Here is a 23,601-nt window from a genome sequence, read left to right on the forward strand (position 1 = left end):
CCACGGGCGAATTCATTTAGTAAATTTCATTAAATTTTTTTTTGGTTGAAGAAAGATGAATCCAGCTGCTGTTGCTCATCTGAGTATGTTTGTTTTGAAAGAGAAAGTTACTTTAAACATGGCGTAGGTCGGGCGAGTCGAGTCAGTAAAGTGGTGAAAGCTGCTCTTGGCAAGAATCTGCTCAATGATGAAAGTCCAGTTTTGGATCTTTATGATTTAGAAGGCCTTCGAGGAAGATTTCGGGAGGTCCAAGGTAAAATTAAGGGTATTTCCTTTTTATTGAAAACAAGGAGGATATCGTCTTTGTTGACTTTTGCATTGAAATCATTTCCCAGAAGCGTTGCCATCATGGAATCACGCATTTGCGATCAAGACGAACCCGATTCGAGGGGTAATGTTAGAGGCGAAAAAGTGCGGCCTTGGAGCGGAAGCAGCTTCAATCGGTGAACTTGAGCACGCGTTGCAGCTTGGCTTCGATCGATCAAAGATCGTCTACGATTCTCCTGTTAAAACGAAAGCCCATCTCAAACACGCGCTCAACGCAGGAGTTGTCATTAACCTCGACAATCTGGAAGAAGTTGAGAAAGTGAATGAAATTTTACCCGACTTAAATGTCGATGTGACCGGTAAAATTGGCATGCGAGTGAATCCTAACGTCGGAGCTGGAAAAATTGCCATGTCTTCGACTGCTGGGAAATCGTCGAAGTTTGGACTGCCGATGACCGGGGAATTCGAAGAAGAAGTGATCAAGATCATCCTCGACAACTCTTGGATTCAAGGTCTTCATCAGCATATCGGAAGCCAGGGTATCTCGCTCGACCAGCTTACTCTTGGAGTGGAACGACTTGTCAAATTAGGAATCGGTTTTTATCATTTTACCCTGATTTTACCTTGTCTCAATGGTAAAATCGTTTGATAGCAAGGAAGATAAACGACCTCGCTGGAAAGAAGCAAATCAAATACATCGATGTCGGTGGAGGAATCCCAACAGACTATGAATCTGACGATGAAAAAGTTGCATTCGCAGAATATGCAAAGTTGATTACAGATCGAGTGCCCAATCTTGCAGAATTTTCGTTTCACTCAGAGTTTGGCCGCTCTTTAGTGACGAAATACGCTTTTTCTGTTTCAAAAGTTGAGACTGTCAAAACATGGGGTGATAGAATTACTGTTTTGACACATTTCGGATCAAATCAGTTCTTGAGAGAGGTCTATCTTCCCGATACGTGGTTTCACCGGATGTCTGTATTGGATAAGGTACCTGGCTAGATACAGTTTCAACGCTTAGCTTTAAAGTTTTTCGTTTAAATTGTGGCATCAATTTTGAACCCAAGCTTCAGCCTTTTTAGAACGGAGATCCAAAGACAGGCGACTTAATCGAGCAAGACGTCGGTGGCCCCCTTTGTTTCCAAGGTTTCTTTATAACTTTTCCTATCATTAGATAGCCAGCAATATCGGTATATAATTAAATATATTAAAGGGGACTATCTTGCTAAAGCACGAGCGTTGCCTGAAATCAAGCCTGGCGATTACATCGTGATGCATGATATCGGTGGCTATACATATGCGCTCTACTCGCGCTTCAATTCTATCCAGGTAGGTTCATTTGATATCAAAAATAAGCTGAGCGTAAAGCAACAACATATCTGCTCCTTTGATATTCAGAATATCATATTCTGTAATTATATTATCATCAAATAGTCTTACGATGTCAATTTAAAATGTTACTTAAGGCCCCCGCTGTTTATGGTTACGATGAGTCGCATAACTTCTACGAATACAAATCTCGAGAAAGTTTGGCGGAAACCCTCTCTTTCTGGGGCCATCGAGAGCCGAAAAATATCTAAAAAGCAATCTGTTGGGGCGTTAATTGCCCCCTTCTGTTCTGCTTTCTTGTTGTACCACTCGTAATGTACGATTGGGGTCGGCATGGTTACTCCATTGTTTGAACTGCTCCTAATAAACACAGAATATCTACATATGTCCGAGTTCCGCCTCAGTAAATGTCATTCCTAGAGGTTTGATTAGCTCCAAGGAGAGAGGTTTTCGTAATAGAGAGGCTTATGGGAAGTGCGAAGAAAAAGAAGTTTATCCCGCCGCCCGAAGGCTGCAAACTTCCCCAAGGTAATGATACCGTATTTTATTGACAGAGGCGTGTTCAACAAGCTCTTGAAATTCAGATAGACTTGAGGAGTTGCAATGCTACAAGCTTCTGCAAGCCGTGCGTGCCGAAGATTTCCATCTTATTACTGAGCTCGTGACAGAAGGAGTTCCTAATCTTTTGAACATTTGCGAGCCAACTTATGGAACGTTTCCTTTGCTCCTCGCGGTTGAACTGAGGAAGATTGAAGTTATCAATAAACTTTTTTCTCTTGGCTGCAATGCAAATATCTGTAATATTAACGGTAATGCATCAATTTATCAAGAATTCAGAAAGAAAAATATTTTTAATAAAGGTAAAACTGCATCAATGGAAGCGGCAAGATGCGGTTTTCCTGATGTACTTGATCTCTTGATCGAGAACAAATGTAATTTGGCTCAACAAGACGTCAATCAATGGGACACGCTATCGTGGTGCTTAGTTGAGCACACAGAACATCACTTGGAGTGCCTCGATAGATGTTTGGACGAGGACCCGGCAATCTTTGAAAATTCGATAGCAATTATCTTGGCCCTAGAAAAAGGCGAAGAAGGTCTTTCTGCGAGCAAAGAAATTTTGGAAAAGCTTCCCAATCCAAATATAGTTCACTCAATCAACAAGCGCTCTGCATTGTCCTACGCTGCTGAGTTCAAGTAAGTGCTTGAGCACTCTCCACTCGCTATCAATCTATTTGCCCATTAGCCCTTCACTAGTCGTCGAACTGTTGAAGAAAGGAGCGGACCCGCATTCTAAGGACGCCAAAAGCTGGACGGCAGTGCATTTCGCTGCGAAATCTGGTGCTCCTGCAGCGCTAGAAGCTCTTTCTGCATTCAAAGCCGACTTTAACAGCCTTAATTCCGATGGACAAACAGCTTTTCATGTGGCTTGTGCGAACGGAAAATCAAAAGTCGTCAAGTTCATCGTCCAGCGAGGCGCAAATCCGAAAATCAAAGACAAAAAGAGTTGCACCGGAAAACAACTTGCGAGCAAAAAATCCATGAAAGAAGTACGAAAAGCCGAGAAAGCATGGTCTAAAAGGCCGGAGGACAATCGAGTCATCTTTAAAGACTGGCTTCATGCCTTTGAGTTGGAGATTGAAACTTACGTTAATATGACGGAGATTGACAGGTATTTTATCTGAGAATATTTATTTTATACGGACGTCACATCATTTAATCTATTCATGGTCGTCGAAAGTTAGTAACCGTAAATTATAAGAATAGATTAAATCTGCTAAGGCGATCATGACGCTGCCAAATTACGGCATCAAAAAAGCTGCTTGACACAGCCTATGTATTTAAATTGATGAAATCGGAAGGATAAAATCGAAATAATAATGAAATTAGAGATCTGCTGATTCAAATTCTGACGGAGCAACTCAAGCCCAACGTCTCTGGAGATGAGCTCGTCGAGTTCATCACACTTATTTCAAAGGGATCACCGGAACTGAAACTCAAGGATTTATGGAAGCCAGGCAGACTCGTTTCAAAACTCTACGAAACTCCTGGAAACAAGAAAAAGAAGAAGAAGGGCAAAGGCAAAAAGAAAGGCAAAAAGGGTAAGAAAGGAAAAGCATCAAAGGGAAACTTGAAGATTTGCGTTGATCCTCCCGAAATGAAGAGGAGATTTGATGGAGGTCCACCTCACTCTTTGGTAGAACGTCTAAGGACAGGGACTAGAATTTCTTTGAGCTAAGAGCCAAGGCGAGTCGACATTTGATCCTTTAAAAGACTTCAAACTGACCTGACAAGATTCTCTCGAGATGACCGTCCCGCTCATCCATTCCAGGACGATTCCGCCTGGTATCTCCGTTTCCCCACTCGCGACTTTGAGCGCGTCGCGACAACCATCAAGCAAAACGACATGACGTCCTTTAAGTTTGCTCTTGAAAATGGCTATCCAGTCGATACCCCCGATAGATTCTTCAAGACTGCGCTCGTAAGCGGACCTGTCACGTTTACAGATCTTACTGTATCATTAGATGCATGCAGCGGCGGCGGGAAATCTTGAAACTGTCAAATTTCTCATCAGCAAAGGAGCAAATATTCATGCCACTGACAATATGCGCTGGACAGGAAAGAGTTGGAAAATCATTTTTAATAATTTTAAGAGTAAATGTCTAGGAAAGTAACTGCGCCTAACTCAATATAAAGCTCTTCATCATGCGGTCTCATCCGGTGGATTCGAAGTAACAAAAGCTCTAGTAGAAGCTGGGGCTGACGTTCTTGCGCGAACTTTCAATAAGGTAATTTGAAAGAATGACTTATCACTACAGCTTTTTAAACGGTTTTAAATTTCATTTTATCTTTCTTTTGCAATCAATTAATTCAGGCAACCGTTTTAATGAGAGCGGCACAAGGTCTGGATTTCAATGTAATAAAAATATTGAACTTCATGTTTATTATTCAAATAGAAGTCTTTATTGAGCACAATTTTAAAATCCTTGAAAAGGCTCTGACGCACAAACGATCCAGTACTTGCTCGACAACGGAGCTGGTGGAAAGAAAATTTTTTTGGAGAACTCGAAGGGGCAAACTGTTATGGACGTTGCAGAAAAGTGGGCGGATATTTCTAGCTTCCGTGCTCTAAGGGAACATCACGATAAAGTTCCAAAGCCAAAGGTACTCAAGAAGGAGAGTTTTATTTGACACATTGAAGGAAAAACGAGGTGCCGCGAAGAAAAAGCCGAAGAAGGAGAAAAAAGAAAAGAAGGCTCCTGAACCGGAAAAGGTCGCTGTCGAACCAACGGAAATCAAGCTTCAGAGTCCACTTGGTGGCAGTGATATCAAGTAACCAGCCTCATTTGTAGGATAATCTCCAATTATAATTTAGGGGAACGCTGTCCGCAAGACAGCCTCTTTTCCGAGCCACGGAAGAGTCTCAGCGAATCCTGTTGCTAATGAACCAACAATGGACATCTGCTCCCTACACTGCTCAAATTCTTCAAAGGATCGGGCTCTGACGAGTATTTCCTAATCGTACTTTTTCTTCCGGCTAAGGACATGTCTTGAAGCCTCTGAAAAGACAGCGTGAGATCAAAAGAACGCCTCAACTTGTTCAAAATGTTCACCGGATATGGGCGAGAAATGCAATTTTACCAAACAGGAAATCATTCGAAATTCTTATAAATAATAAGCCTAATTGAACTAAGAAAAAAATCGTAATAAAATGGATTAGTAAAAATTGAAATTGTAATTTTGAATGAAATTAAAAGCACAACAACAACTCTGCCTGCTCTCTAGATTTTGTACAACCCTTTTTTACACAAATAAACAACACAATTCAAAAACTGTTCATTCCTTCAGAGATTCTTTCTCGTTCAGGAACCCAGAATTCGAGTGGTTCGATCTGTTTTCCGGGCAGCGCGATTGGCTGAGCCTGGAAAGCAATTTTTTCGCTTGGTTTCCGACTTTTTATCGAGAGAAAAAGCGGTTCTGCGTGAATAAAGAGAATTCTGTTTGGAAATTTTGCAATTCTTTCTAGAATCCTGTTTAATTTTCAGGGGATGATTCATTTAAACGTTAATAAGTGGTATTTGAAGAATCCTCGACTGTGCTTTTTTACGATTCATATAGGAAAATTGTATTTTTAGAGATGGAGATAGACGGTGGGTTCGGCCGTCAAGTAAACCAGAAACGCGACGATGCTGCCGATCGCGTCCAAAAAGTCTTCCAGACTTTCCTTCACGAATTCACCGAAGACGGAGACGAGCTCGAAGAGTTCAAGAAATACAAGGATCATGCGCAAGATATGATCTCGCCCGAGAAACACACCTTCCAAATCGACATGAAAGACATTATGGCCTGGTCGCAGCCGATCGCGGATAGAATCAAGGAAGACTTCTACAGATTGTATCCCTACTTGTGCCGTGCTGTGAAGAACTTCTGTATCGATACTTTTGCGTAAGAACTTGATACCCATTCAGCGAGAAGTAATTCATTAATTTAGTGATTTCAATAAAAAGAAAGACTTGTTCGTCGCGTTTACTTCGGTGGAAGACGAATGCACAATCAGATCCCTTCAGACAGACAAAATCGGCACCTTGCTGCGAATCAAGGGCCAAGTGGTACGAACCCATCCTGTTCATCCTGAATTGATTTATGGATGCTTTACTTGCAATGACTGTTCGATGAGTAAGTTACGCAGTTTTAAGACTAACTTCAGCCTTTGATTTTTGAAATTATGAATAAAAGATTAAAAAAATTTAAAGAGTGTCCTGCTATCGAGCAACAATTCAAATACGAGCAGCCACAAGTCTGCGTGAATCCAAACTGCGGCAATAGATCGCGTTTTACGCTGGATACGCACACTTCCAAATTCTGCGATTTCCAAAAAGTACGAATTCAAGAGACGCCAAACGAGCTTCCCCGTGGCGCAGTTCCGCGAACATTTGAGGTGATTATCCGAGGAGATGCGGTCGAAGTCGCGCAGCCGGGTGATCTGGCCGAGTTTGTCGGGACATTGGTCGTTGTTCCCGACGTAGCCGCAATGATGGGTCCTTCTGTTCAACAAGATGCGAGGAGAAATCGAGGAGGTAAACTTAAGTTCGTCTAATTACTTTTCAACACAGTTTTTCAGGAGATGCCGCTGAAGGTGTCACTGGTCTCAAAGAGCTTGGTGTGCGCGATCTCAACTACAGACTCGTATTCCTGGCCTACCACGTCACTGGATCAGGCAATCGCAGCGAGGCGACTCCAGAAATGGCCCGATTGACAATGAGCCAGCAAGACTGGACGCTAGTCACCAGGATGAGCGCCGATCCAAAGATTTACTCGAACCTTTGTGACTCAATCTTCCCTCATGTTCATGGAAGCGAAGAAATCAAAAAGGGATTAATTCTCATGCTCGCCGGTGGCGTGGCGAAACACACTTCAGAAGGAACCGCGCTAAGAGGAGATATCAATGTGGCGATTATTGGTGATCCATCGCTCGGAAAAAGTCAGTTCTTGAGGAATATCTCCGATCTCATGCCACGATCTGTGTATACGTCGGGTAAAGCTTCATCTGCGGCTGGTTTGACTGCAGCTGTGGTCAAAGATGATGAAACAGGAGAATCCGTTATTGGTGAGTTGGTTTTTCCCCTTGGTTTTTGCTACTTCCGGGCAAATCTCTAGGATGTTGGCTTACTTCGAGCTCTAAGTTTAAATCGCCTTCTGTCTTTAGATCTGGAAACGATATTAATTCCATACTTTAGAGGCTGGCGCGTTAATGCTTGCTGATGGAGGAATCTGCTGCATCGATGAGTTCGATAAGATGGACATAAAAGATCAGGTTGCGATCCACGAAGCGATGGAACAGCAAACGATATCGATTTGCAAAGCTGGAGTTAAAGCTACGCTTAATTCAAGGTTACAAGCTCGATTAAAGAATTAAGATCAACGAAGCATTTCAGAACATCTGTACTAGCAGCAGCGAACCCGATCGGCGGCCGTTACGATCGTACAAAATCCTTGAGACAGAACATCTCGCTATCGGCGCCAATTATGTCCCGATTCGATCTATTTTTTGTTCTTGTGGACGAGTTGAATGAGATCACAGATTATGCTGTAGCTAATAAAATCGTCGGCATGCATGCCAATCAAGCTGCCACGGCAGCGATCAGACCATACAGGTAAGCTGCAATCAACAAGGAATGTTCTAATGTTATTCCTAAGTGTCGAAGATGTCTTGAAATATTTAATGTTCTGCAAAGTATTCAAGCCGAAAATGTCCAAGGATTCGACAGAATACGTCGTCAACGAGTACAAGGTCGGTCAATCTTCCTAAATAAGTATTGAGCAATTTTCCTAGACGATGCGAGACAGAGATGCTCAAGGATCAGCCCGCTCAGCATGGAGAATTACAGTCAGACAGTTGGAGTCGCTCATTCGACTTTCCGAAGCCTGCGCTAGACTTCATTGTCTTGAGGTCGTCGAGCCAAAGCATGTCGAAGAGGCTGCAAGGCTTTTGAAAAAGTCTATTATTCGGGTTGAAATTCCAGACATCAACTTGGGAATGGCTGCAGATGCTCCAAAGGTGACTTAATAGTAGGGACTTTTCGGTTCATTTGCGTGTTTAGGAGCAAGATGAGATGGAAGCAGAAGGCGAAGGAAATAATGATGACGCCATTACGATCTCATGGGAAGAGTATCAACGCTTGGCCAATCTCTTTGTCCATAAGGTCAGGAAAGAAGAAGAAATTGCTGAATCTGAAGGCGAAGAAGGCGGTGTAACTAGAAAGAAGTTGCTCGACTGGTATTTGGATACAGTTGCAGAGGATTGTGATGACGAGAGCGCGTTCCACGTAAGCACACGATATAATTTTCAGATGAGCATTCTGATCAGAGCATGTCAATATAGATAAATATCAAAACTGAATTCATGTAACATTGGTTCTACCAAGTTTGTAGATCTTGTTGGATACGATACATAAAATACGTACACGTGTAGTTTGTGATAGATAAATCATAGTTTCGATCGTGTTAAATTGTTTTGTCTCTTCGCCTGAATGAGTATTTCGAATTTACCGTATTATAATATCACTTATATAGCCTTTATAATAGTTTGCTTTAGAAATACGACACTATGGCGCAACGAGTACTCGAAAGACTTATCCATGGCGATAACATTCTTATCGAGTTGAAAGATATGGGTGGGAACGACGAAGACGCTATTCTTGTTGTTCATCCTAACTACAACCCTGAAGAAGCCGTCTCTGGCAAACAGATCGCGGGGTCTCCAACGAAAGCCTCACAAGCAACTGCGATGGAGTAACTCCAGAGCCATGCTTTTCACACATTCCTGACACTCACTTACTCCTAGGCCCTTTTCTACTACTGCGGCGTAATAACCTGGACTTTGACTGTTCAGAAAATTGGTTTTGTGGTAATTTTCAATCGTTGTTACGAAGCCAGCGTGAATCCAAACACGCGCGGTCTTTATTCCAACTTTTGTATAATCATGTCTAGGGGAAATCACTAATAATTTGACTTTTTGTAGGGCTTAGTAGGGTGGGCATATAATACAGTTTTAGAAAGCCCAGAAGCTGGGGAACATTTTGACTATTGACACTTGGGGGTGATCTCGTACCCTGAGGGCATTTAGGTACCTCCAAAGTCCCAAAATCTGGCCAATTCCGGAAATGGGAAATTTTGAGGCAATAACTCGACCTTTCAGAAGGTGCCGTCTATCCTAGATTGTAGACCAGGCTCTGACGGTCATTTTGAGATATAGAAAAGTACTGAGACCCTGGGGTTCCTGAGGAGCTAGAGGCTCTTGAAGTCGGGGAACTCGAGAAAAATTCCGTACTTTTCTACAAAAAGTACACCATTTGTGTCACAAATACCTCCCAAAGACTTTTTATCTATGTTTCTTCACTAAAAAATGTTTAAGAAATCATTTGGGGTCATCCGAGGTCAGATCGGGTCACTCATGACAGTTTTCTAAATTTCTTATAATTTCTGACCTAGAGTGACCTCAGATGACCCCAAATGATTTCTTGAACATTTTTTCATGAAGAAACATAGATAAAAAGTCCTTGGGACGCATTTGTGACACAAATGGTGTACTTTTTGTAAAAAAGTACTCAATTTTTGTCGAGTTCCCCGACTTCAAGAGCCTCTAGCTCCTCAGGAACCCCAGGGTCTCAGTACTTTTCTATATCTCAAAATGACCGTCAGAGCCTGGGCTACAATCTAGGATAGACGGTACCTTCTGAAAGGTCGAGTTATTGCCTCAAAATTTCCCATTTCCGGAATTGGCCAGATTTTGGGACTTTGGAGGTACCTAAATGCCCTCAGGGTACGAGATCACCCCCAAGTGTCAATAGTCAAAATGTTCCCCAGCTTCTGGGCTTTCTAAAACTGTATTATACGCTCACCCTACTAAGCCCTACAAAAAGTCAAATTATTAGTGATTTCCCCTAATCATGTCTTTCATTTCTTTTAGTTCACAACCGCTTTATAAACTGCCATTTATTTTTTATAATAATAAAATCGAAGAAGACATGAAATTGATAGTCAGTGCATGTTTTTCTTTCAAAGATTTGCTCTGACTAAACTTTCTTGCAGAGGGATTTTTATTCTCAATTATTTTTTCAATGACCGTACACAGACTAATGCATGCATAATGAGTTTAATTTCCTTACTTGGATAAAAATTGAGATTCTTATAATGTTTAATTATTCCGTCGCTGGCTCTCCAGTAATGGCAGCTTAGTAGAGCAGAGAATTATTCGTGCTCGTGTCGAGAATCTTTCGAGAGTGTTCTAAGTAATTGGGACGTCTTTACACTACAATAGCACACATTACTTTCATTGCCTTTCGCTACAACCGTTTACATGGTTTTTGACGAACACGTCCACAAGAATCTGATGAACTATTCGAGCAGAGGAGATCTCCCGTTTTGAATCCTGTCAAGAATCAACAGCAAGGGTTGAGTTTCAACATGGCTAGACATATGAAAATAGAATGAAATTACACGAGAAAATCTGACGAAAGCGCTCAACACGCGAGTGAGACGGAAACCTGATCCAGAATGAATGGGTCTTCCCAATATCACGAGAGAAATGTATAAGAATATTTTCTCATTTTGTATTTACGAAAATTTCGATACAATGAAGGTTGAACCATTCGTCTTCATGTTGTCAATCCGCCCTTTCTGTAAAGGATAATGAACGCCAAAAACATGGCTGATTTTAAACTATTGAATTGTACATCCGAGCGAGGAAAGCGCGACATCACGCGGAGTCGCCTTCATATAAACCGGTCTCGGCTAAAATTAAACTTATACTCATATCATCTCCGGTCAAATAGTAATTTTTCTCGAAACCATGCGGACTTTGGTATTTTTATGTATGTTCTGCATTTTACAGATAGAAGCGCGCAGAGGATCATCGAATAGAAGACGAACCAGAGGATCCCGTCGAAGACCTGTGCCAGAGAATAGACAAATCAACCATGAGTACTTTAACTGTGTTGCAAATTTTCTTTGTCCAAATGATGTCTCGCTCGACACTTGCAGACACGAAGCTGTCCGCACTTGCTCAGCAAAGTATTAAATGCTCACAGTCCATAAACGAAACGCTTAAAACGTCCGAGTATATCCGTAAATGTTGTATCATAGTAGCAGCTAGCGTTTTCAAAAGACCTGCCTTTCATTACCACTTCAACTGTATCATAACTTTCACGAGAAGACTGTAGAAAAAAAGCTTTTCTATAAGCCTCACATTCTGTAGTATTACTATGTAAATACACTGTACAGGGGGCGCTCCATCGCACCATCCCGGCTTTCTGAGTTCAAATTCTTATTTAATTGCTTAATAAACTCTAACATTCACTGCGAGACAAATTACTTCCGGATTTTTATTTTTGTTGATAAGCAGGTAAAGGCGATAATTAGAGTCAAGAGAATTCACTCTTCTGGGTATGCTAACTGCTGGGTTCGATCCTTTCCAGTAAATCTTTCAAGGAGACAAGTTTCTATCGTATAGCAGACAAAAGTGTTGAACTTTGATAGATATTGATGAAAACAGAATTATGATGCTGTTTATTTATTCAGGAACATATTAAGAGGGGTGAACAAATAAGCGATAGTCTATTTTTGAGTTCATTCATCCGTTAGATTTTTCATAGCATTAAAATTATCGCATAATAAGTAAGCAAACGAACATTTTCCTGATAAACTCGTTTTAATTCACATAACGCTTCCAATCTCCTTGTTGATTTCAGTCATTGTGTTGAGCAACAAGTTATGGCCCTTCTCAGCAGCCTTAACAAATGGTAAAACGTAAATTTCGATAAATGAACGACCTGAATGATGTTCATCAGTTGTCGATTCGCGGTTTTCAGCGGTTCCATTTCAACATTTGCCTTGGCAATATCCTTTTCCATAAGTTCAGCGGTTTCTTTTTGAAATTTAACATTGTTCTTGAGCTCAGTAATTCGTTGATTGTTTGCTTTCTTCTGCGCTTAAATTATATTTAATTGACTTGTCTTAAAGATCTCTAAGATAATATGTCTTCGAGTATTTTAAGAAATATTTAACTACCGATTTATTTAAAGCCTAACTTTGCCGGCTACCTGTAAGATCGTTGACAATTTCAGAATGCACATTGCAAGTTCCTTTCAAACTGGAAAGTTGCTTGTTCAAATCCCTGATGTGATTCTTTGAAGCTTCAAGTGTATTTTCCATCGAGTTTATCTGCAAGCTCGCAGCTAACACCTAAAGTTAAGCTCTCTAAAAATAGTTCTACAAGAATTGAACCTTGTCCATCAGACGTTTTCGAATTTCTTTTTCTTCCTCTGTAAACCCAAGCTCTTCTTCGACGGCAAGGTGAAGCTGTCTTCTGATGAGGCGGATGTCATGCTCTCCGAATCTTGAAGACGTTTTTCAGCAAGTTTTTAGAGTATTATTAATCAGATAGTTTTACGCCTAATGTTTTGACTAAAATGCATGTAGAAGTTGCTGACAGAATCATCAGATAATATATTGACAAATTTGATAACGATTAATTGGCGAATATTTTAATCGACAGGCAAACAACTACTAAGTTAGTAGTCACCTCAATATTTGACCGCGTTTGCCGTCTTTGATAATTGGCTTGTTCTCATCATCTGCTTTCGCGTCCTTCTTCGGCGCATCTGCCATTATTTGTTTTCTTTAAGTCTCTCCTTTTTATTTTTTCTTTGCACGTTTTCTAGTTCTGCGAGATCTGCGCCCTCGTGCAAAGCCTTTTGATATTTTATTGAGTCAGTGTGCGTCCCCGCACTTGAACCTTTCTCATCACTCATACGACCTTTTTGATAGTAAGCAGTTTATTAATAAATATTGTGCAGTGTATAGAAATCAAGCATTTAATCCGTAGAGATCATCAGATTGTTGGATAGCCTCGTCAATAACTCGTTCGTATGTGGCGAAGTGATCCTGAACATTTCATGTCCTTCTCTATTTTTGAGTCCCTTTTTCGTACCTCAAATAGAAAAAGGTGCTTTTCGATCGCTGGAAGAACTTTGAAGTACCACTCGTGAATGTCTTTTTGTGTTTCCGTCTTGTCTTCAACGAATTCTTCAAACTCTTCTGCGTGGTTTTTCTTTTGAATATCATGTGATGAGAATTCATCATCACTAAAGCCAAGATACAGAGTGTTGGGTAAGGTAAGTACCTTTCATCGTCAGATAAGTTCATATTATCAATCGCTGTCAGGAAGTTTTTCTGTTCATCTGCTGATGCCGATTCCTTGTATTTCGCCTGTTCGAATGAAACTTGAAATTCGTCGACGAGAACAGCAATGATCAAGTTCAAAAATACCATCGACATAACGAAGATGTAAGCTGAAAGATTATAAAATCGTTTTCTGATCGATGTCTATTCTACCAATCAAGTAAGCAAGAAGAGGTTTGTTGATAGTCTCGCCATTAGAGCTCGGATTGAACCTGTTTACAGAACCTTCCTGAACACGAGGTCAAGAAAAGGATAAACTTTAGAATCTAAAGTTTAGATAGACCTCAAAAGTGTTGACCTTTCCTGAAGAATTTCAAACCAATCGTCAAGAGTTAAAAGTTGAAAGAGGGTGAAAAACGTGAGCATCATGTTTCCAAATTGTGATGGGAGAATTCTTCCAAAAAGAGAACAGCCGATGATTCCGAAAATGATGAGGATTCCTCCCATAAGTTTGAGAAAGGGTTTAAGATTCCACATTGCTTTGATGATGGTCGTAATGTATGTTTCTATAAATTTTGGTTACCAAGCGAAATTCATCCAACTCTCACCAAGTTTTTTCACCCACTTGAGAGCTCGAACAACTCGAAGAATTCTCACAGATCTAAGAAGTCTGAGCAATTTTGCTGTTCGCGCTACATTAGCCGCATCAGCTGCTCCACCACCGCTTGTATTAGTTTTTCCATCGCTGGTTTTTTCCATGTAAATTGGATACACCAAATCGAAGACTGAAAAGCGTCTTAGTCTTGAAAAGAGGTAATTGTCGGAGGAGATTAGTTCTTTCTTGTCGCGCGGGTCTTTTTTTACCTGAAATGAGTACGAGGATGAAATCGATGCGATCCCACCAGCTTTCGACAAAGTAGGACCACCGGAAAATGTACACCTTTATCAAGCATTCGACGATATAGGCAGCAACGAATATGTTTTCCAATGTTGAAATCAAGTTGCCATGGCTTTGAACGAGGTTTCCTAACAAAATCAAGTCGATAAAACGTTCTTTTGAGATTTAGAAATCCGATTCCTAGCGACAAAGTCTCTTGACTGGGGAATATGGGGCATGATTGGGGTTGCGCTCGTGGGATTTTGGCCCGAAACGACTTGTTTTCAAAAAACGCTGAAACCACGAGACCATAGGTGAAAATAGGCATAAATTCCATAAAAATTAGTAAAAATTAAAAATTTTTGATTTTTGGTCGCAAAATAGCGATTTAAAAAAAAAAACCACGAGTTTCGGACATTTGGTCAAATTACTCATGCCCACAACGACCAACAACCAAACCGACACCACCACAAGATAGCTCAGACGATGCTCTCTATAAATCAATTGAAACCTCGTCCGGTAGTGCCCGGTAACGAAAATGCGGCCCATTTGAAAATTTCCGTTTTGGCGTAAAAATCGCCATTTTAGATTATCGGATTTAATATGCTAATAAAATGAACAAAAGGGGCCGTCTCAGCCCCGTTCCTTGATTATTTAATTTAAGGGGCTTGCCGGCCCTTCGGGCCGTCTCAGCCCCGTTCCTTGATTATTTAATTTAAGGGGCTTGCCGGCCCTTCGGGCCGTCTCAGCCCCGTTCCTTGATTATTTAATTTAAGGGGCTTGCCGGCCCTTCGGGCCGTCTCAGCCCCGTTCCTTGATTATTTAATTTAAGGGGCTTGCCGGCCCTTCGGGCCGTCTCAGCCCCGTTCCTTGATTATTTAATTTAAGGGGCTTGCCGGCCCTTCGGGCCGTCTCAGCCCCGTTCCTTGATTATTTAATTTAAGGGGCTTGCCGGCCCTTCGGGCCGTCTCAGCCCCGTTCCTTGATTATTTAATTTAAGGGGCTTGCCGGCCCTTCGGGCCGTCTCAGCCCCGTTCCTTGATTATTTAATTTAAGGGGCTTGCCGGCCCTTCGGGCCGTCTCAGCCCCGTTCCTTGATTATTTAATTTAAGGGGCTTGCCGGCCCTTCGGGCCGTCTCAGCCCCGTTCCTTGATTATTTAATTTAAGGGGCTTGCCGGCCCTTCGGGCCGTCTCAGCCCCGTTCCTTGATTATTTAATTTAAGGGGCTTGCCGGCCCTTCGGGCCGTCTCAGCCCCGTTCCTTGATTATTTAATTTAAGGGGCTTGCCGGCCCTTCGGGCCGTCTCAGCCCCGTTCCTTGATTATTTAATTTAAGGGGCTTGCCGGCCCTTCGGGCCGTCTCAGCCCCGTTCCTTGATTATTTAATTTAAGGGGCTTTCCGGCCCTTCGGGCCGTCTCAGCCCCGTTCCTTGATTATTTAATTTAAGGGCTTGCCGGCCCTTCGGGCCGTCTCAGCCCCGTTCCTTGATTATTTAATTTAAGGGGCTTGCCGGCCCTTCGGGCCGTCTCAGCCCCGTTCCTTGATTATTTAATTTAAGGGGCTTGCCGGCCCTTCGGGCCGTCTCAGCCCCGTTCCTTGATTATTTAATTTAAGGGGCTTGCCGGCCCTTCGGGCCGTCTCAGCCCCGTTCCTTGATTATTTAATTTAAGGGGCTTGCCGGCCCTTCGGGCCGTCTCAGCCCCGTTCCTTGATTATTTAATTTAAGGGGCTTGCCGGCCCTTCGGGCCGTCTCAGCCCCGTTCCTTGATTATTTAATTTAAGGGGCTTGCCGGCCCTTCGGGCCGTCTCAGCCCCGTTCCTTGATTATTTAATTTAAGGGCTTGCCGGCCCTTCGGGCCGTCTCAGCCCCGTTCCTTGATTATTTAATTTAAGGGGCTTGCCGGCCCTTCGGGCCGTCTCAGCCCCGTTCCTTGATTATTTAATTTAAGGGCTTGCCGGCCCTTCGGGCCGTCTCAGCCCCGTTCCTTGATTATTTAATTTAAGGGCTTGCCGGCCCTTCGGGCCGTCTCAGCCCCGTTCCTTGATTATTTAATTTAAGGGCTTGCCGGCCCTTCGGGCCGTCTCAGCCCCGTTCCTTGATTATTTAATTTAAGGGGCTTGCCGGCCCTTCGGGCCGTCTCAGCCCCGTTCCTTGATTATTTAATTTAAGGGGCTTGCCGGCCCTTCGGGCCGTCTCAGCCCCGTTCCTTGATTATTTAATTTAAGGGGCTTGCCGGCCCTTCGGGCCGTCTCAGCCCCGTTCCTTGATTATTTAATTTAAGGGGCTTGCCGGCCCTTCGGGCCGTCTCAGCCCCGTTCCTTGATTATTTAATTTAAGGGGCTTGCCGGCCCTTCGGGCCGTCTCAGCCCCGTTCCTTGATTATTTAATTTAAGGGGCTTGCCGGCCCTTCGGGCCGTCTCAGCCCCGTTCCTTGATTATTTAATTTAAGGGGCTTGCCGGCCCTTCGGGCCGTCTCAGCCCCGTTCCTTGATTATTTAATTTAAGGGGCTTGCCGGCCCTTCGGGCCGTCTCAGCCCCGTTCCTTGATTATTTAATTTAAGGGGCTTGCCGGCCCTTCGGGCCGTCTCAGCCCCGTTCCTTGATTATTTAATTTAAGGGGCTTGCCGGCCCTTCGGGCCGTCTCAGCCCCGTTCCTTGATTATTTAATTTAAGGGCTTGCCGGCCCTTCGGGCCGTCTCAGCCCCGTTCCTTGATTATTTAATTTAAGGGCTTGCCGGCCCTTCGGGCCGTCTCAGCCCCGTTCCTTGATTATTTAATTTAAGGGCTTGCCGGCCCTTCGGGCCGTCTCAGCCCCGTTCCTTGATTATTTAATTTAAGGGCTTGCCGGCCCTTCGGGCCGTCTCAGCCCCGTTCCTTGATTATTTAATTTAAGGGGCTTGCCGGCCCTTCGGGCCGTCTCAGCCCCGTTCCTTGATTATTTAATTTAAGGGGCTTGCCGGCCCTTCGGGCCGTCTCAGCCCCGTTCCTTGATTATTTAATTTAAGGGGCTTGCCGGCCCTTCGGGCCGTCTCAGCCCCGTTCCTTGATTATTTAATTTAAGGGCTTGCCGGCCCTTCGGGCCGTCTCAGCCCCGTTCCTTGATTATTTAATTTAAGGGGCTTGCCGGCCCTTCGGGCCGTCTCAGCCCCGTTCCTTGATTATTTAATTTAAGGGGCTTGCCGGCCCTTCGGGCCGTCTCAGCCCCGTTCCTTGATTATTTAATTTAAGGGGCTTGCCGGCCCTTCGGGCCGTCTCAGCCCCGTTCCTTGATTATTTAATTTAAGGGGCTTGACATAGGCGTGGGACTCTGAGGTGATCATTCTCAGTTACGTCCCCAACCCCGCCCACACCCATTTGGTACAAAAATACAAATTAGGCAAGTCTTCCGCTCAATTATGGTTTCAATATAAATTTTTAAAAATAATTTTTTTTTTGATTTGCAAATTAAATATCCTACTTCGACTTTTTTCGACTCGAAAAAATCATTATTGAGCTTATAAAATGGTTGTCTAGGTTCGCTCAGGCTTAGTTTTGCAAAAATAAAAAAATCGATTTTTCGACACCTAAACCCTTAATTTTTCGTATTTTTTTTTATTTTTTTCTTGATTAGGACCTCAGAAATATGTCCACAAAATTTCATTCCTCCAACTCAAGTGCAAAAAAAGTCGATTTTCCCACTGGCGCAACCCCAGGCATGATGAGTAGAACGATATTGATGAGAACGCAAAACTGAATCGTTGCGTTTAGAGTTGGTAGCCATTCGAATAAGATGCGCTGCGTTGTCGATCCTCCGTCCACTATTTTTTCGATCTTTTTGTTTGCTGCTTCTTCTTTTTTTACTTCGTTTAGGCCGATTGTCATTCTTCGAAGGTGACTTACAGAGGTTCAAAATGACATGAATGATTGTTTCTTATCTTAGTATGATATCCTCGAAAATCTTGAAAAATTCATGTATATAACTTATATAATATAAGGAAACATAATGAAACTGATTTGATAAAAATGCTTTGGAACCTAAAATATGTGCCTCCTGATCTAAGGTCATTCGCCGAGAAGCTGTTCCAAATGCAGAAGCTCGTTGACTTGACCTGATTGATATGTTGGTGCTCCGTCTTCTATCTGCGAGCTGTTGCTGCTCATAATTCTAGCGCGAAATCAACACATAAGGAAAAATCTCTGAGTCTTACCAAGCCTCCGAACACGTTTTTGACCATTTACACGTTCTTTCTTGCGGAATTTACGTGTAAGAAAGAAAATGCTAATTTTCATAAACATTTCTTACGATCTAGAGACTGGTTCTCGAGACGAGCCGTAATGTTCTGAGTGATTTTTCGATGTTGATAATTACTGACTAAAGTGATGAATGCATATTTGTGCCTTAAATTTGCTACTATGAAATAACAGCTTGATTTCGCCCGGGGGCGATTTTCGACCGCGGTGGAGGTGCCCGGTACGCTCGACCCTGGTTGAAAAAAACTAACAAATTCCATATGGATTTTCTTCTTGAGCAGCCATGGGGGCTGATAGCCTTCGCAGAGTTTATCCTCGTCCTTCTGTCAACTTACATGATTCTGCCGATGTATCTTCGAGTGTCGAACACCTTTTACGGCGCCTTTTATAGAGAGATGATAGCAGGTACTTTTCTCACAAACATCATTATATTTTACACTTTATTGTCTCATTTCAATCCACATCTGTGTTTCTCACAAGATCATACCACCTAGGGAGTTCATCTTGCAATATTGTCGAACTAATCTGACCCAGCATAATTTATATACACGTAATCGTTCATTTTTTCTTCATAAGAATACGCTAGAACAAAAGATTACCGACTAAAACTTAAAATAAGATGACGAGATGAACGATCAAGACGATGCCAACATTCTAATTCATTCCAACTCCAGAATCTCCTGCTTCGTCCAATCCTTCTTTGTGACAGTCGGCGCCTACTATCTCTGGTGGGTTGGTGCGCTCAATCTCTACGAGCCGGCACAAACTGGAAACGATCTCGTGAAACTTCTTCTTGCCGTGCATCTTGGACACACGGGCACGGAGTTCGTAAACGTTTACATCAAATCAGATTGGAAACAAAGAAACTATGACTTCTTCACTAACTACCACATGTACATCAAAATCATTAAATGTTTATGCTTCATTGATGCTTTGGTAAGATATCATTTCGAGGCAAAAGAACGACGTTTAAGTTTAGAAAACTGCGAATTATGGGCTTATTCTCGCCTGGCGATTGATGATGGAGCTTCAAACCTTCTGGGAATGCCCTCTGTAAGTCCCGTATTTTATTGCCCTCAATTTAGTCAAAAATTTTCAGCTATTTCTACTCCACTGCCTACTGCATGTTCGAAGATGACATTTTCAGCACAATAAGCACCTTCGCTTTCATGGGCTCAATCGTTCTTGGAGCTATCACTAGAATTTGGTTCTGGTGGTGCTTTTTCGGATTCTTCCCCGCACTCGATATTGGATTTTATTCCAGCTCGCTACTTTTCCTTAACTGTTTCCTTCTTGATGGATGTTTCTTTGCACGCGTTGTGGCCACCCAGTTGGGTGAGTAGATATTCCTGAGTTCAGGCAAAGCAATTTCTGTACTTAGAGAAAATATAGCCCCAACCAATTCAATACATGATTTTCAAATTATCTGTCCGTTCTTTATTTCTAAGCATCGGTTTTTCAATTTTTCTAGGACGCTACAATTCATCATGTTCTTCTAGCCATTGAAGTTTTTTCGTGCGGCCTTAATAAATTTGTCAATTTTAAAGTCCAAAGAAAAGCAATTATTATCTACCTTTAAAACTTCCTTGTCCGAAGCTTTCTGAATGCAGGCCCAAAGTTTGTCCTCGTCAATGTTTTTATGTTCAATAAAAGGCTTGACCAACTCAACAGGTCCATTTTTACAGGCTTCTAAGAATGGAGTTTGACCATTTTTCGCATTGAATCTCCAGTGATGCAGGTCTAAGCCAAACTCTTCGAATACTTCGACGACTTCGACGTGTTTACGCTGGCAAGCTCCGAGCAGAGGAGAAACAGTGTGCTCGTTTCGTATGAAAAAGTCCGCGCCAAGTTCAAGCAGAAGTTTGACAGATTTTGGTTTACCCATTATAGATGCGTAGAAAAGCGGGGTAAGGCCAGGTGTTGCATCATCGATGGCGTGCCCTTCGTTGAAGTATTCTAATGATAAAGGTAAACAATCATCTGGCTGAATTATCGGAGCGAGAAGTAAGTAAAACTGGTGGAGCTCAGCCCGTATCGTCTATTCGCCATTTGCGAAACGTTATAGTCTCCCAACTTATCTCCGAGTACAGTATCTTTGCGCTTACTTTTGATCATCTCCAGATCCTCCAACTCGGTGTATTTGAACAGTGCGTTCTTTGACGTTTGAATGTTGAATATCATTCGTTCTCTCTGAGATGCCTGGCCGTTGCCTGTCACAAAATTCATTGCTAAGAAATATAAGACCTTCATTTTTTGAAATCTCACTATATTATTATGACCGGCTTGTTGGAATTGTCCGATAATTGGTGAGCAGTGCTCAAAAATGCCTTGGGGGATTAAGTCATCCTTGGCTTCCTGCTTGGTAATGCTATGATCAGGGTGAACTTTTTGATTCACAGATTTGAAACTGTATCCATGCTCGTCACGTGAAACAGAATAATTTGCTTGAAAAGAAGAAGTTCTTGCTCTCTTCCTTTAGATTATGCCCTGAGCCGTCTTAATAACGTTCTTTGAAGGTGATACTTGCTCAATGGCATTATTGACACTAGGCGCTCTGGTGAAAATCAACCCAAGAAAAACAAATTGCTTAGCGCAAAGTATTTCTAATGATGTAAAAGGTGATGAATATTCTCGCGACTGGACATCGAAGACACCTTTCACAGAAAGCGCAGGATAATCGCTCCCTTTCGAGTGAAAGTCTGTTTCAAGTCTTGCAGGTCAGAGGGTGTGTCCGAATAGGCTACTAAGAAGAGCGATCCGATAATTTAACAACTCTGCCATAGACTGCTTATATCTTCTGGAATATAATTTGACTACACGTCAATTATCGTCAAGATTATTTATAATAAGATCGTCTATAAAATCTATGCGGCTTTTTTATTTTTGCTTTTATTTAATTATGACGTCCGAAGCCAATTTAGTTTAATATTTATTTTATTGTCGCGAACTTTTTATGTGGCTTTTCTCCTAGAAGAATTATCTGATTTCCGTCGTGCTCACAGAAGCAGGATCCAAGGTCGTCGCCTAAAACGTAAATAAAAAATGACGGATGATGCGTTTTCTGGATAGAGTCGAGGAGACGTTTTTTACTTTTGATTGCCGAAGAAAAGACTTACCTCTTGTTGCTTTTGAATGTGTCTTGTTATGAAGTTTTCCCCACCCATGATGAGGATCAAAAAGATGATGAAAAACGGTACAAGCAAGAAAGGAACCACCTTCCACAAATGCTTTCGGTAGCATTTTTCGTCTTCTGCCGTTTCCTGGTAATAGTATGCACCTGAATATATGGTAATAATACGTTTACAAATTAAATGTCTTGTAAATTTATCAAAAATGATGATCAGATTGATGATGAACATCTCAATTGTAGATTCTCAAAAATATTCTTACTTGGGCCGACTAAGGATGAGTGACCGCTGAAAATGCTCTGTCTTCTCTTTTGCTCCGGTACATTGACACTCGTATAAGATCCTTTTCGATTAACTCTCATTTCGAAGAAAATTCAATGTTCGGGTTTAGAATCTAGGACAAGGGATTAGCAGGCCGCTAAAAATAGAACGCGGCAGCGGAGCCTAGTCAACGGCAGCAGAGACTCCCAGGAAACGGCGGAAGGTGTCACAGGCGCGCGAGAGCATCTAGATTCAAGCGGGTGCCCCGAAATCACGCAGGTTCATTCCAAAAGGTTATAGCTTGAGGCTAAAACCTTAAATTGGGAAACTTATATTAGAGACTTTTTCTCAGCAGGAGCATTACCAATAAGACTCCTACCTGATTCAAAAAGACTCTAAGGTAGACCATCAATCGATACTACCGCTTATTTCACCTAAAGTCCAAGGACTATAAAAAAAAAAAAGGGGGAATTCCCTTCTTCAGAATCTAGAAGCGTATTCGGCCTCTTTGACTCACCTCTCAGAGCACGGGTTTCCTTCGAAATCGTCGAACGCTAAACCGACCCACCTTGGCTCCGCCAATCAGGTGCGCCGCGATTATTTCTTAAAAAAAAAAGAGATTCAAACTGCGAGGAAAAAGAGAAATGAGCCGTTTCACTGCCGTTCCAGAATCCTTGACTCTCTCATCTTTTAAAACTCCCTTTTCAGACCATGATCGAGAAAGCTTTCCTCGAGGCAGCCGAGGATTTTGCCCCGAAATGGGGAATAGCCCTGGATTCTGACCCGTCCAAGCCATTGGAAAATTCTGAAAGGAGAATCCAGACTCTGAACGAGACTGTGACCAGGAAAGGATCTTAAGCTCTCTCAGATTCTTAACTTCTGAAATCTTTTAATATGAAGAGAGTCTTATCCATCAAAAGAAATTCCCTGCTGCTTTCGAGTCAGGTGAACTGGAAAAGAATCTCACGCACATCCACAGCGAAGCCAAAGATTCAAACAAGGCTGATCAGACTCTACGTCCCGGCGGACGCGAATGAGCCACTCTCCAACCACAGGCTGGCCTTTGATCTTCAAGCCCCTTCAAAAGCGAAATTCAATTTCGCGGAGCTAGCATCCTGGACAAAAATCATCTTCACTTCACCCATGGGTAAAGAGTCACTTTGGGCAGCGAACCCGCGCAACGAGCCCAGCTTCACTCTCGAGCAAATTGCTGAAGAAATAGCTGAAGCAGAAAATGACTCCCCCGAAGATTGGAGCCTAGAGTCGAAGCCATTTCCCTTCAAACCGCTGCTCAGCCCAACAAAACTCCTGAAAAAAGATGCCTCAGGCATGAGCGTAGAACCAAGCGTCAACATTACCGACTCAGAGACATTGGAGGAACTCCTGAAAGCCCTGAACATAGAGAAAGGCCCGTTAAGAATCTTGGCCCGACGAGGAGACACACCAGCTTCAAAAGCCGCCCCAAAGCCTGACGAGAAGGGCAAACTCTATCCCACCAATGTGATGGAAGAATTTTCAAAATGGAACAAGCTGGTGAGCCAAGACTGGTTCCAAGCATGGGAAGACTCTGAAAACCAGAATGTTCTCAACAAGGGTTTCTGGCACCATGTCTGTCTCCGAGTAATCATGGAGGACAAAATCAAGGCTCAAGCAAATTACGAAAGACCTGAATTCCCGGATGAACACTGGCTCCAGAGACTCTTAAAAAAGGGACTGGAAGAAATCTTCAACGGACTCAGTTGCACAGAAGCAGACGCAAACCCGGCGGAGTTCTTTGACTCACTCAAACAAATGGAAGCGATCAACAGCGACTGGCGCGAGATCT

At 42.6% G+C, this 23,601-nt stretch overlaps 8 protein-coding genes across 8 annotated transcripts; 4 read left to right on the plus strand and 4 right to left on the minus strand.

Annotated features, from left to right (window-relative positions):
* Positions 1-31: 31 nt before the first annotated feature.
* LOC145701941 (diaminopimelate decarboxylase-like) lies at positions 32-1,979 on the plus strand. The gene is made up of 7 exons (XM_081779153.1): positions 32-83; positions 128-253; positions 336-863; positions 920-1,257; positions 1,350-1,413; positions 1,481-1,596; positions 1,734-1,979. Exons 1-7 carry the CDS (start codon positions 56-58, stop codon positions 1,845-1,847), a joined length of 1,314 nt encoding a protein of 437 aa, XP_081635279.1. The 5' UTR covers positions 32-55; the 3' UTR covers positions 1,848-1,979.
* A 9-nt stretch (positions 1,980-1,988) lies between these two features.
* LOC145701942 (ankyrin repeat and EF-hand domain-containing protein 1-like) lies at positions 1,989-5,102 on the plus strand. The gene is made up of 12 exons (XM_081779154.1): positions 1,989-2,124; positions 2,181-2,405; positions 2,457-2,793; positions 2,843-3,268; positions 3,487-3,800; positions 3,864-4,078; positions 4,122-4,213; positions 4,292-4,385; positions 4,472-4,499; positions 4,592-4,761; positions 4,799-4,929; positions 4,973-5,102. The coding sequence occupies exons 1-12, from the start codon at positions 2,064-2,066 to the stop codon at positions 5,100-5,102; spliced, it is 2,223 nt and encodes a 740-aa protein (XP_081635280.1). The 5' UTR covers positions 1,989-2,063.
* A 604-nt stretch (positions 5,103-5,706) lies between these two features.
* On the plus strand, positions 5,707-9,141 carry LOC145701156 (DNA replication licensing factor MCM6-like). Its single transcript, XM_081778384.1, has 10 exons — positions 5,707-6,042; positions 6,089-6,273; positions 6,351-6,674; positions 6,719-7,204; positions 7,335-7,488; positions 7,533-7,751; positions 7,795-7,888; positions 7,931-8,155; positions 8,199-8,423; positions 8,693-9,141. The coding sequence occupies exons 1-10, from the start codon at positions 5,735-5,737 to the stop codon at positions 8,891-8,893; spliced, it is 2,421 nt and encodes an 806-aa protein (XP_081634510.1). The 5' UTR covers positions 5,707-5,734; the 3' UTR covers positions 8,894-9,141.
* Positions 9,142-11,641: 2,500 nt separating this feature from the next.
* Positions 11,642-12,848, minus strand: LOC145703993 (uncharacterized). Its single transcript, XM_081781412.1, has 5 exons — positions 12,680-12,848; positions 12,382-12,493; positions 12,198-12,339; positions 11,928-12,085; positions 11,642-11,886 (listed from the first exon to the last, which is right to left on the minus strand). Exons 1-5 carry the CDS (start codon positions 12,763-12,765, stop codon positions 11,812-11,814), a joined length of 573 nt encoding a protein of 190 aa, XP_081637538.1. The 5' UTR covers positions 12,766-12,848; the 3' UTR covers positions 11,642-11,811.
* Positions 12,849-12,914: 66 nt separating this feature from the next.
* LOC145704835 (uncharacterized) lies at positions 12,915-13,566 on the minus strand. Its single transcript, XM_081782302.1, has 4 exons — positions 13,492-13,566; positions 13,280-13,448; positions 13,088-13,241; positions 12,915-13,041 (listed from the first exon to the last, which is right to left on the minus strand). The coding sequence occupies exons 2-4, from the start codon at positions 13,432-13,434 to the stop codon at positions 12,964-12,966; spliced, it is 387 nt and encodes a 128-aa protein (XP_081638428.1). The 5' UTR covers positions 13,435-13,448; positions 13,492-13,566; the 3' UTR covers positions 12,915-12,963.
* Positions 13,567-13,611: 45 nt separating this feature from the next.
* LOC145701943 (cation channel sperm-associated protein 1-like) lies at positions 13,612-14,590 on the minus strand. Its single transcript, XM_081779155.1, has 4 exons — positions 14,587-14,590; positions 14,143-14,304; positions 13,887-14,063; positions 13,612-13,844 (listed from the first exon to the last, which is right to left on the minus strand). The coding sequence occupies exons 1-4, from the start codon at positions 14,588-14,590 to the stop codon at positions 13,612-13,614; spliced, it is 576 nt and encodes a 191-aa protein (XP_081635281.1).
* Positions 14,591-18,643: 4,053 nt separating this feature from the next.
* On the plus strand, positions 18,644-19,780 carry LOC145704401 (uncharacterized). The gene is made up of 4 exons (XM_081781849.1): positions 18,644-18,792; positions 19,007-19,323; positions 19,367-19,440; positions 19,487-19,780. The coding sequence occupies exons 1-4, from the start codon at positions 18,648-18,650 to the stop codon at positions 19,728-19,730; spliced, it is 780 nt and encodes a 259-aa protein (XP_081637975.1). The 5' UTR covers positions 18,644-18,647; the 3' UTR covers positions 19,731-19,780.
* Positions 19,781-19,882: 102 nt separating this feature from the next.
* On the minus strand, positions 19,883-20,620 carry LOC145701944 (uncharacterized). Its single transcript, XM_081779156.1, has 3 exons — positions 20,493-20,620; positions 19,961-20,343; positions 19,883-19,909 (listed from the first exon to the last, which is right to left on the minus strand). Exons 1-3 carry the CDS (start codon positions 20,611-20,613, stop codon positions 19,883-19,885), a joined length of 531 nt encoding a protein of 176 aa, XP_081635282.1. The 5' UTR covers positions 20,614-20,620.
* Positions 20,621-23,601: the final 2,981 nt, after the last annotated feature.

The sequence above is a fragment of the Oikopleura dioica genome, chromosome PAR, assembly GCF_907165135.1.
Source record: "Oikopleura dioica chromosome PAR, OKI2018_I68_1.0, whole genome shotgun sequence".
Taxonomy (NCBI): Eukaryota; Metazoa; Chordata; class Appendicularia; order Copelata; family Oikopleuridae; genus Oikopleura; species Oikopleura dioica.